We start from the raw sequence: 12,500 nt of genomic DNA, 5'->3' as shown, positions 1-12,500 counted from the left end.
TCAGGGGTTGAGGCCCAAATATACAGTTCCTCCACTAAGGTCAGTTCACTCATCACCTACCATCTAAATCCTTCAAACCCAGACCACATCTGCTGGACAGATTATTAATCAACACGTAATGAAACAAATAAAGAGTTGGAAGATTGTAATATTACAGAAAAATAACAAAACAAATTCATTTAATTCTGAATATTTACATTTACATTTATGGCATTTAGCAGACGCTCTTATCCAGAGCGACTTACAAGGTTACTCGTATTACAGAGGTGGGTCAGTGTAGTGTTAGGAGTCTTGCCCAAGGACTCTTACTGGTGTAGCGCAGCATAGTCACCCAGCCTGGGAATCGAACCCCAGTCTCCCACATGGTGTGGTAGCTCAGTGGCAGGTAGTGGTGTTATCTGTTGCGCCACACCAACCACTATTGAGACAAATGGACCCATTTCTCTTTTCAGTCAGACATAATAAGCAGAAGGCCATCCTGACCATGCCTGACCCTAAAGAAAGACCAAGAGAGACAGAAATGGATAGAAATGAATGTAATGTGTTATGAGTGTAACATGATCACTGCTTCCTATTTTACTGTTAAAGCTTGAAGAACACAGTGGTTTTATACAATAAAAACCCTGTGGAAGAATCCTGCCATTTCTAAACTTCCTGAAACCAGTAAACATCCCTGAACACTGTGAGCAGAACAGAATCAGGCTTTATTGCTGGCTAGTATATAACAGAATGCCACAGCTCAAGGGAAAAAGGTGGGTTCATTAATAATGTACCACTAGTAATTACACCAGCCTGCAATGTCTGGCTTCTACCAGCAGCCTAAAATAATTACAGTAAATCCTAAAGACGATGTTTATATAAACACAGTTAAGAGTGTGTACATAGCAATTAGATACTAATATATCCATAGCAAAGAAAAAACATCAAAGGTTTATCTTTTGCTGAGGTTTATTTCTAAGAGATGAACTAATCCAGACAAACGCAGATCAGATCAGCTCAGATCATATCAGATTCACCTATATCTCTCTAAGAATGTTATAAATATATTCTAAACAGCCCCAGACTGGTGGATTCTGATGCTGATGTGGTTTATTACAATACTGCAGTAACTATATGTATCACATCTTCTCATAATATCTCTTAATAATTAATTTAATTCATGAATTAATATTGACATGATTGTATTTTGTTTCTTTGCTACTGTAGTCAACATCCAGAGAATTTGAGCTCGTTCAGTCTCTCGTCACTTCCAGACTTGACCACTGCAGCTCTCTTCTGGCTGGTCTTCCTCTGCTCACCATCAGGCCCCTGCAGCTGATCCAGAACACAGCGGGTCGGGTCGTCTTCAACGTTTCTATGTTCAGCCATGTTCAGCTCCTCCTCTGCTGCGTTCTCTCTTCAATGTAGCTTCCTGTAGCTGCTGCCCTCATCAGATTCAGAACCCTGACTCTGGTCTACAAAGCCAAGACTGGACCAGCCAGCCCCTCCGTACTTGATGGGGATGGTCAAAAGCCGATCTGCACCAAGAGCCCTTCCAGCTTCAAGTACGGCTCGGCTCGAAACGCCATCCTTTAAGATCCATGGAAGACGAGCGTCCAGACTTTTTACTGTCCTGCACCGAAGTCCTCTTCTGAGAGGACTTGGGTGAAGAGTGTGGAGTGGGTGGAGGACTGTGTCTCCAGACTGACTTCTGTGTTTAGTAGAGTCTAAGATTAGAGGATCTTCTGGATTCTAGTCTGTATAAATTAGATAAGGGTCTTTTCTGAGTGGCAGTGAAGCTCTTCTGCTCGTCGGTCTGGAGAAGAACGTCTGCTAAACGTCTTCAAAGTAAATTCATTCATTTTGATTTAATTGAAATGATTCTGTAATGTGGTGCTCACTTACAGCGGGGTTTGAACCCAGGCCGCCGTGTTGGAGGGCCGGCGCGCTACTGAGTGAGCTACCACGATCACGTGACCAACGGGCCCAAGTGCAGAGTCTTTCAATCTTAGAGCAGGTAAACCGGAAATGAAAAGTAAAATTTCTCGGGACTCGAACCCAGGCCGCCGCGTCACGAGACTGACGCTCTGCCGCTTCACCAAAGCGGCAGTTATGAAAACGGCCAACAGATGAAACTTAAAAGGAGATGGGTTTAATAACAAAGGACGCCAGGGGAGAGCTGGCTACCTCTTTAACTCTAGAGGGAAAAACAACTGAAGAGCAAAAAGGATCTCCCAAAAGAAACCAGAAAACTGAGAAGTTACAGGGAAGACAGACACCTGCCTTCCTCTGGTACACGAGTGTATGAGTGCTACACGCACACACACACAGACACACACACCAGGGAAGACAGACACTCCTGCCTTCCTCTGTAACACGAGTGTATGAGTGCTACGCGCACACACACACACACACACACACATAGACACCGGGAGAGAGACTCGGGAGGGAAACACACGAAGGGGAGTGACACACACTCAGCCTTCCACTCGAGACTACACAGGCACACAGATACACACACCACCAGAATCAAAAGATCCAGCAGTGGGGCAACTGGATCTGTGTGCCTATATAGCCTACTGCCCAGGTGTAGGGAATTGGGCTCAATCACTAGCTGGGGTGACTCGGGGCCTCCCCCTGGTGGCAGGAGGAGGCCTTGCCCTAGAGCTACCCCTTACAGGACCCCCCCCCGAGGGGCGGCACCCGACGTCCCCAACCCAGCTGCACGGTCCTGACGAAATGCCCGGACGAGCCCGGGATCCAGAATGTGGCGGGAGGGCACCCAGGACCGCTCCTCCGGGCCATAACCCTCCCAGTCCACAAGGTACTGGAGCCCGCCTCGGACCCGCCGGACGTCCAGAAGGCGCCTGACAGTGTAAGCTGGCGCACCGCCAACTGTACGCGGGCCCGGCGGATCGGTGGAACCCACGGAACACAAGACCGGCTTGAGGCGGGACACATGGAAGGTGGGGTTAACACGCATTGAAGGGGGAAGGGCAAGGCGGTAGGCAACAGGATTGACCCGCCGAAGGATCTTGAATGGCCCGATGTAACGAGGAGCCAGCTTGTGAGGGGCACCACGTAAGGGCAGATCCTTGGCTGAAAGCCAAACCCGTTGCCCAGGGCGATAAGTGGGAGCTGGCAACCGCCTCCTGTCAGCGTAGCGTTTCTGAGTAGCTTTCGCAGACAGAAGGGACTTGCGGAGCATATCCATACTGGCACTCAAAGGGGGACATTCCCAGGGATGAGTGCCAGAGGGTGTTATGTGCATACTCCGCCCAAATGAGTTGATCAGACCAGGTAGACGGGGAGGAGGAGGCCAGACAGCGGAGGGTGCGCTCCAGGTCTTGATTGACCCTCTCTGTCTGGCCATTAGACTGGGGGTGAAAGCCAGATGAGAGGCTGGCCTCTGCCCCCAATAGTCGACAAAAGGCCCCCCAGAACCGGCTGGTAAATTGAGGCCCACGGTCTGACACGATGTCGGAGGGGAGTCCGTGAACCCGGACCACCTGGTTGAGCACCAGCTCGGCCGTCTCCTTAGCGGTTGGCAGCTTTGGGAGAGCCACAAAGCAGCCAGCCTTGGAGAACCGGTCCACAATGACTAGAATCACCGTGTTGCCACGTGACCGGGGCAACCCAGTGATAAAGTCAAGGGACAGGTGAGACCAAGGACGTGAGGGGACGGCCAACGGAAGTAGTAGACCAGTGGGCCTGGTTCTGGGGTCTTTACATTGGGAGCACACCAAACATGAGGCCACATGAGCTCGTACGTCTAGTTCCATGCGGGGCCACCAAAACCGCCGCCGCAGAAGCTCGAGCGTGCGCTTAGTCCCTGGGTGTGCTGCCTGGGAAGACGCATGGCCCCACTGAAGCACCCGTTCCCTTACAGGCCCGGGTACATAAAGCCGATCCGGGGGGCCACCACCCGGATCAGGCTCAGTAAGGTGAGCCCGCTTGATTGCGTCCTCCAGTCCCCATCGGACAGGCGCCACGATCCGGGTTTTGGGGACTATTGTCGTGGGTGTGTTTGATTGAGGAGGGGGCTCCCACTGGCGAGAGAGAGCATCGGGCTTGGTGTTCTTCGAGCCCGGTCGGAATGACAGTATGAAATCAAACCGAGTGAAGAACAATCCCCACCTGGCCTGGCGCGGATTAAGACGTTTGGCCTGCTGGATGTAGGCCAAATTCTTGTGGTCCGTCCAGACCAGAAAGGGATGTTTTGCTCCCTCAAGCCAGTGTCTCCACTCCTCCAGCGCCAGCTTTACTGCTAGCAGTTCACGGTCACCCACATCATAGTTCCGTTCCGCAGGGGTGAGGCGGTGAGAGAAGTAGGCACAGGGGTGCAGCTTCTGGCCAGGACCAGACCGCTGGGAGAGGACAGCCCCCACGCCTACCTCAGAGGCATCCACCTCTACAAGGAACGGGAGTTCTGGGTCAGGCAATTGGAGAACCGGGGCCGTGGTCAACAGGCGCCTTAGCGTGTCGAACGCCTCCTGGGCTTCCGTGGACCAGACGAACCTCCCCGATGTTTTTCTTGTTAAGGCGGTCAAAGGGGCTGCCACGGAGCCAAAATTCCTCACAAACCGCCGGAAGAAATTGGCGAACCCAAGGAAGCGTTGGACTAGGCGCAAAGAGGTTGGACGCGGCCAGTTGTCCACGGCCTTGATTTTGGCCGGGTCCATGCACAGGGTGTTGTGGGACACAACAAAGCCCAGAAAGGAGATTGTCTGCGCATGGAACTGAGATTTCTCTACTTTCACAAAAAGGTGGTTCTCCAGGAGCAATTGGAGAACCCGGCGGACGTGGGTGACGTGTTCGTCTACAGACCTACTATAGATGAGGATATCATCTAAGTATACGAACACGTACCTGTCCAATGCCTCCCTGAGGACCTCGTTGATGTAGCGCTGGAAGACGGCGGGTGCGTTCATCAATCCGAATGGCATGACGAGGTACTCGTAGTGCCCAGACGGAGTGATAAACGCCGTCTTCCACTCATCACCCTCTTTGACCCTAACCAAGTTGTAGGCACTGCGCAGGTCCAGCTTGGTGAAGATGGAGGCCTGCTGCAGTGCCTCAAAGGCTGAGGTCATGAGGGGCAATGGGTAGCGGTCCTTGGTGGTGATTTTGTTGAGACCCCTGTAGTCAATACAGGGTCTCAAACCCCCATCCTTCTTCCCCACAAAGAAGAAGCCGGCTCCGGCTGGGGAAGTGGACGGCCGAATGAACCCCAGAGCCAGGGCCTCCTGGACATAGTTCTCCATTGCCTGGCGTTCTGGCGCCGACAACGAGAACAGCCTACCCCTAGGGGGGGTAGTGCCAGGGAGGAGGTTGATAGCAATGTCAAAAGGTCTGTGGGGGGGCAGCAATTGGGCCTGTCGTTTGCTGAACACCTCCCGAAGGTCCCAGTACTCTTTCGGCACTTGCAAGGGGTCAAAACCTTCAGGAACGGTGTCGGTAGCCACAGAAGCCCCTGGGGCCTTGAGGCAGGAGGACTGACAAGCTGGCCCCCATGCCAAGACAGACCGAGATAGCCAGTCCACATGGGGGTTGTGCCGCTGGAGCCAGGGGAAACCCAGAACCAACTGCAAGTCGGGAGCACTAATGATGAAAAACACTATCCGCTCGGTGTGAGGACCGACTCGCAGCATAAGAGGGGGGGTTTGGTGGGACACCACCCCGGGCTCCAGTGACCGACCATCTATAGCTGCTATGGGCATAGGCTCCCTTAAGGGGACCAGCGGCAGGGCCAGCTTCCTGGCGAGGCCAGCATCCAGAAAGTTCCCTGCTGCTCCAGAGTCCAAGAAGGCAGGCAAGCGGACCTCAAACATCCCTGACGCTAGTGTGGCATTGAGGAATACCCCCTGGGCCCGAGGGAGAAGCGTCAGGTCAGTCAGTGGTCTCGCCTGCCCTGACGGACATTTGGCTTTTCCAGAGAGCTCGGGGCAAGCAGAACGGAGATGCCCAGAGACCCCACAGTAGAGGCACCTGCCCTCACGCATGCGGGCTTCACGCTCCTGCCGTGGCAGGCGAGTGTGCCCCAACTGCATGGGCTGGACACCACCATCGGGAGGCTCCTCTAACCCCCTAAAAGAGCCAGAGACAGCCGGTGGGCCATTAGAAGCTCGAGGGGCTTTGGCACTCCGCGCCCTTCGCCTCTCCTCGAGACGGTTATCAACCCGTTGGGCCAGCTCAATGAGTCGATCGAGGGAGGTGGGAGGGTCACGGCAGGCCAGCTCATCCTTGAGCTCTTCACCGAGACCATGGTGGAAAGCCGAGGTGAGAGCGCTGGCATTCCATCCACTCTCTGTCGATAGCGTGCGGAATTCGATGGCATACTCAGCCACCGACCTTCTTCCCTGACGCAGGTGCAGGAGGCGGGACCCTGCCTCTTCTCCACGGAGCGGAAGGTCGAAAGCCTGTGACAGCGCAGCCGCAAACCGGGCCGTGGAGGCACATACGTGGGGTTGGTGCTCCCACACCGGGGTGGCCCAGGCTAATGCCCTACCGGTGAGGAGAGAGATGATGTATGCCACCTTAGCACGCTCAGAAGAAAAGTGGGATGGTTGCAGCTCGAAAGCCAGTGAACACTGAAGGAGGAACCCTCTACATCCTCCTGGTTCACCAGCATAGCGCTCTGGGGCTGGTAGAGGGGGCTCAGCATAAGGAATCATGGCTGCTTGGGCAGGGGCAGCCTCCTCCTGGGGAGGTTCAGGAGTGTGCTGGGCTACTAGATTTGTCAGACCCTGCAGCTGAGAAAGGATCTGCTGCAGGGCCTGCTCATGCCTCCCCACAGTCACCCCCTGATTAGCTAGAGTGGCTTTTACCTGCTCTAGATTGAACATCTCTGCTGGGTCCATGTCTTGGCTGGATCTTTCTGTAATGTGGTGCTCACTTACAGCGGGGTTTGAACCCAGGCCGCCGTGTTGGAGGGCCGGCGCGCTACTGAGTGAGCTACCACGATCACGTGACCAACGGGCCCAAGTGCAGAGTCTTTCAATCTTAGAGCAGGTAAACCGGAAATGAAAAGTAAAATTTCTCGGGACTCGAACCCAGGCCGCCGCGTCACGAGACTGACGCTCTGCCGCTTCACCAAAGCGGCAGTTATGAAAACGGCCAACAAATGAAACTTAAAAGGAGATGGGTTTAATAACAAAGGACGCCAGGGGAGAACTGGCTACCTCTTTAACTCTGGAGGGAAAAACAACTGAAGAGCAAAAAGGATCTCCCAAAAGAAACCAGAAAACTGAGAAGTTACAGGGAAGACAGACACTCCTGCCTTCCTCTGGTACACGAGTGTATGTGTGCTACGCGCACACACACACAGACACACACACCAGGGAAGACAGACACTCCTGCCTTCCTCTGGTACACGAGTGTATGAGTGCTACGCGCACACACACACACACACACACACACAGACACCGGGAGAGAGACTCGGGAGGGAAACACACGAAGGGGAGTGACACACACTCAGCCTTCCACTCGAGACTACACAGGCACACAGATACACACACCACCAGAATCAAAAGATCCAGCAGTGGGGCAACTGGATCTGTGTGCCTATATAGCCTACTGCCCAGGTGTAGGGAATTGGGCTCAATCACTAGCTGGGGTGACTCGGGGCCTCCCCCTGGTGGCAGGAGGAGGCCTTGCCCTAGAGCTACCCCTTACAGATTCAGCTGAGAGTACCAGGTCTGATCTAAAAGAAGTGAATCAGACTGCAACAAAGACACTGTAATATAGAGATACACATCACATCACATCACATAACATTAGAGACTCTGTATTAGACAGACTGCAGTACTAGTTCTGTCAACAGGTCTTACCCTTGCCTGCCTCGCTGTTTCTGCTGTTTAGTGTCGGGTTCCCCCCCTCTCCCTCGGGATGGAGAACGTGTTCTAGCTCCTCGAGGACTACTGGAGCTCCTGAGTGCAAATGACGCCCGGCGCTGACCCTTAAACAGAGAGAGAGAGAGAGAGAGAGAGAGAGAGAGAGAGAAAGAGAGAGAGAGACAGACAGGGTGCTTACTTCCAGAATGGAGCCATATTTAATGTATGATAATCTTTCCTTTCATATCCAAAAGGCAAAAGCCTACCTGTACAGGTGCTGTGATGGGTGGAGCTACAGTGTCAGAGGATGTGGCCATTGTATTCTCACTTTTGGCCCGTAAGAGGGGGTGTGGGTGGGGGAGGGGCATAGACACAGGTACAATACGCCCACTCTCAACACGCTGAGGAGCGTATTTAGGAGACTCTAAAAATGGAACTGACAAAGAAAAAGAGAGAGGAGAAAGACAGAGGAAGAGGATCAGAGAAGAGGAAGAGGATCAAAGAAGAAGAAGAGGATCAGAGAAGAGGAAGAGGATCGGAGAATAGGAAGAAGATCAAAGAAAAGGAAGAGGATCAAAGAAAAGGAAGAGGATCAGAGAAGAGGAAGAGGATCAGAGAATAGGAAGAGGATCAGAGAAGAGGAAGAGGATCAGAGAATAGGAAGAGGATCAGAGAAGAGGAAGAGGATCAAAGAAAAGGAAGAGGATCAGAGAAGAGGAAGAGGATCAAAGAAGAGGAAGAGGATCAGAGAAGAGGAAGAGGATCAGAGAATAGGAAGAGGATCAGAGAAGAGGAAGAGGATCAGAGAATAGGAAGAGGATCAGAGAAGAGGAAAAGGATCAGAGAAGAGGAAGAAGATCAAAGAAGAGGAAGAGGATCAAAGAAAAGGAAGAGGATCAGAGAAGAGGAAGAGGATCAAAGAAGAGGAAGAGAATCAAAGAAGAAGAAGAGGATCAGTGAAGAGGATCAAAGAAGAGGAAGAGGATCAGAGAATAGGAAGAGGATCAGAGAAGAGGAAGAGGATCAAAGAAGAGGAAGAGGATCAAACAAAAGGAAGAGGATCAGAGAATAGGAAGAGGATCAGAGAAGAGGAAGAGGATCAGAGAAGAGGAAGAAGATCAAAGAAAAGGAAGAGGATCAAAGAAAAGGAAGAGGATCAGAGAAGAGGAAGATGATCAGAGAAGAGGAAGAGGATCAAAGAAGAAGAAGAGGATCAGAGAAGAGGAAGAGGATCAAAGAAAAGGAAGAGGATCAAAGAAGAGGAAGAGGATCAAAGAAGAAGAAGAGGATCAGAAAAGAGGAAGAAGACCAAAGAAAAGGAAGAGGATCAAAGAAGAGGATCAAAGAAAAGGAAGAGGATCAGAGAAGAGGAAGAGGATCAAAGAAGAGGAAGAGGATCAGTGAAGAAGAAGAGGATCAGTGAAGAAGAAGAGGATCAAAGAAGAGGAAGAGGATCAGTGAAGAGGATCAAAAAGGAGGAAGAGGATCAGAGAATAGGAAGAGGATCAGAGAAGAGGAAGAGGATCAGAGAAGAGGAAGAGGATCAAAGAAGAAGAAGAGGATCAGAGAAGAGGATCAGAGAAGAGGAAAAGGATCAAAGAAAAGGAAGAGGATCAGAGAAGAGGATCAGAGAAGAGGATCAGAGAAGACTTATGTCTGTAATTATTCATCATCTTCTGAATTAGAATTCTCTATTCTCTCACTTTATTATACAGATGATAATTTTCTGTAAATGTTTATATAATTATATCTGAACATTGTTACAGCTCTTTATTATTTGAGTACTTTTTGACTCATTATTCTTTATTATTATTCTATTTATTGTATTTCTCTCTCTCAGTGTGATACTGTAGTTGTTGACAGTGTGTGTGTTTGTTACAGGTCATGCTTGTGTTGCTCTCACCAAGTCAAAGTCCTTGTATGTGTGACAGACGTACACATAATAAAGAGATTCTGATTCTGAAAGTTCATGAAACTGAACAGAAAACTGTCCATTTGGGATTGTTCTCTTAGAGATATCTACTCAGCTAAACAAGCTCTCTCATTGGTTGAGAATAATAGAACTGAAGTCAATATCAATAAGCACACTGACCACACATTTGGGTTCCCACCTCTGGTCCTGGTGAATCTCCTGCCCTGCACATTATAGCTTTTTTTTTTTTGCTGTTTAAACTAGGAAGGGTTTGTTAATGTGCTGATCAGCTGGATCAGGTGTGTGGGGAGGGCGAACGGTAAGGCTGAAGTGTGCAGGGGGCTGTCCAGGTCCAGGGTTGGGAAGCACTGGGCTAGAGGATGGTCCAGGTCCAGGGTTGGGAAGCACTGGGCTAGAGGATGGTCCAGGTCCAGGGTTGGGAAGCACTGGGCTAGAGGATGGTCCAGGTCCAGGGTTGGGAAGCACTGGGCTAGAGGATGATCCAGGTCCAGGGTTGGGAAGCACTGGGCTAGAGGATGATCCAGGTCCAGGGTTGGGAAGCACTGGGCTAGAGGATGTGAACACACACTGTGCATCAGGACTTACCTACATCTGCATCGTTGTGATTTTTGATGATCTCTCCAAGTTCAAAATGACCAGACATCACTGCGACCTGAAAGTACACACACACACACACACACACACACACACACACACACACACACACTACAACATCTGTTTTCAAGGCTGAAATGATGATGTATACTGATGTGCTGGACTGAACACTGGGTTACCTGAAAGGGGGTTTGACCATGCTTGTTCTTTATCTCCTTATTGGCTCCCCTGTAGAGGAGGACCCGGACACAGCTCTCCTGATTGGACAAAAGAATGACATGTGCACTGAGCTGAGCTTGGCTGGACTGGGCTAACAAGCAAAAGCTAACACATTACAGATACCTGGCTGGTCCTTTCAATCAATGCACCCTAAGAGTGACCAGGGATGGACTGTTCTCTGGGTATTCCCTATTTTCTTACAGATTAGATGGGTTTAACTGCTGTAGGCTGAATGGGTGGGGCTAAACTGCTGTAGGCTGAATGGGTGGGGCTAAACTGCTGTAGGCTGAATGGGTGGGGCTAAACTGCTGTACGCTGAATGGGTGGGGCTAAACTGCTGTAGGCTGAATGGGTGGGGCTAAACTGCTGTAGGCTGAATGGGTGGGGCTAAACTGCTGGAGGCTGAATGAATGGGGCTAAACTGCTGTAGGCCGAATGGGTGGGGCTAAACTGCTGTAGGCTGAATGGGTGGGGCTAAACTGCTGTAGGCTGAATGGGTGGGGCTAAACTGCTGTAGGCTGAATGAATGGGGCTAAACTGCTGTAGGCCGAATGGGTGGGGCTAAACTGCTGTAGGCTGAATGGGTTGGGCTAAACTGCTGTAGGCTGAATGGGTGGGGCTAAACTGCTGTAGGCTGAATGGGTGGGGCTAAACTGCTGTAGGCTGAATGGGCAGATTTATGTAAATAGGTGTTTATTTACCTTATTGTACAGAGCGCTTATGTGCAGTGCTGTGTTCCCTGATGCATTCTGGGAAGTGGTATCCGCTCCGTAGAACAGCAGGTGCTCTAAGTGTTGGGCAAAACCATTCTGGCATGCCTGGGGGAGGGGTCAGGGGAAACCAAAACCAGGTTAGAAAGGGAAAAAGAAAGAAAGAAACACTACCATCAGGAGAGAGGGGAGGCAGAAGAAAGGAGAATCACAAAGGAAAGGAAAACAAACAATAAGAGAGGAATAAACAGACAGAAAGAAAAGAGAGCGAACCAAAAGAGGAGAGGAGTGAGTGAGTCGGTGGGTGAGAGAGGGGGGAGGAGGGAGAAAAACAACATTAATAAGCACCTGACCCTGAACGACCCTCACTGTTAGACGTGCCGTTAGGACCTTGCTAATTGGTGTGTTATAAGCTCTGGTTAAATGTTGGCTACATTAGCCTGCTAGCTCCAGGGTAAAACTACAGCAGCACCACACATGTCTTAGCTGATGGAGGACATTCGCTTATAGGTCTGACCTACTGCTCTAAATACAAATATAACAGCACAGACCAGCTACAGAGATGCTAACCCGGATGAACCGGCGCCCCCTAGAGGATCCAAACATGTATAACAGTACTTTCATCAATTCCAATACTGTACCCAGGTCAGTGTATCTCTCTCTCTCTCTCTCTCTCTCTCTCTATAAATACACATACACACCTGATGGGACTCATCCCAGCCATTCTCATCGCGGACCCCGAGGCGTGCTCTAAAGTACAGGAGTGTTTCACAGCAAGATGTGTCGCCCCCTGTCAGTACGGAGTGGTAGAGCGGTGTCAGGCCGCAACGATCCTTATAGTCCGGAAAGGCCCCCAGAGACAACAGCGTCTACAGAGAACGAGAAACAGAGAGGGATCTAAACAGGCCAACAGTGCCACCTTGCCCTCATGCAGATGAGCCACTTCATCTCAGTAATGTAGCCAGAATTAAGAAATGGAGGTTTGCTGACATTGCAGCAAGAAGAGAAAAGGGTGTGGTCTTTCGCTTCACTCCCAACATTGTCCTAAGTCCCCCCCCCCCCCCCCCCCACACACACACACACTCTCGCTGAGATGATCACACGATTTCAGAAGACTGGACTGTGAAGACAAGAAGGTTGAATACAAGATAGTCTTCTCCCCAACTCCCAGACACTACGAGTACACTGTGATCCCATATGGACTCTGTTTTCTAGCCCTCCTGGATTACGCTT

General features: G+C 50.8%; 1 protein-coding gene across 1 annotated transcript in view; it reads right to left on the bottom strand.

Annotated features, from left to right (window-relative positions):
• LOC140555800 (SH3 and multiple ankyrin repeat domains protein 1) overlaps positions 1 to 12,500 on the bottom strand; it is a 67,159-nt gene that overhangs the window by 28,489 nt on the left and 26,170 nt on the right. Inside the window, 6 exon segments of the mRNA XM_072679117.1 lie at positions 7,809 to 7,936; positions 8,078 to 8,247; positions 10,330 to 10,396; positions 10,518 to 10,595; positions 11,259 to 11,375; positions 11,969 to 12,136. Of these exon segments, the coding sequence (XP_072535218.1) occupies positions 7,809 to 7,936; positions 8,078 to 8,247; positions 10,330 to 10,396; positions 10,518 to 10,595; positions 11,259 to 11,375; positions 11,969 to 12,136 (728 nt within the window).

The sequence above is a fragment of the Salminus brasiliensis genome, chromosome 5 (genome assembly GCF_030463535.1).
Source record: "Salminus brasiliensis chromosome 5, fSalBra1.hap2, whole genome shotgun sequence".
NCBI classification, from domain to species: domain Eukaryota; kingdom Metazoa; phylum Chordata; class Actinopteri; order Characiformes; family Bryconidae; genus Salminus; species Salminus brasiliensis.
Note: the sequence above shows the minus strand (reverse complement) of the source record. Positions and strands in the feature narration are given on the sequence as shown.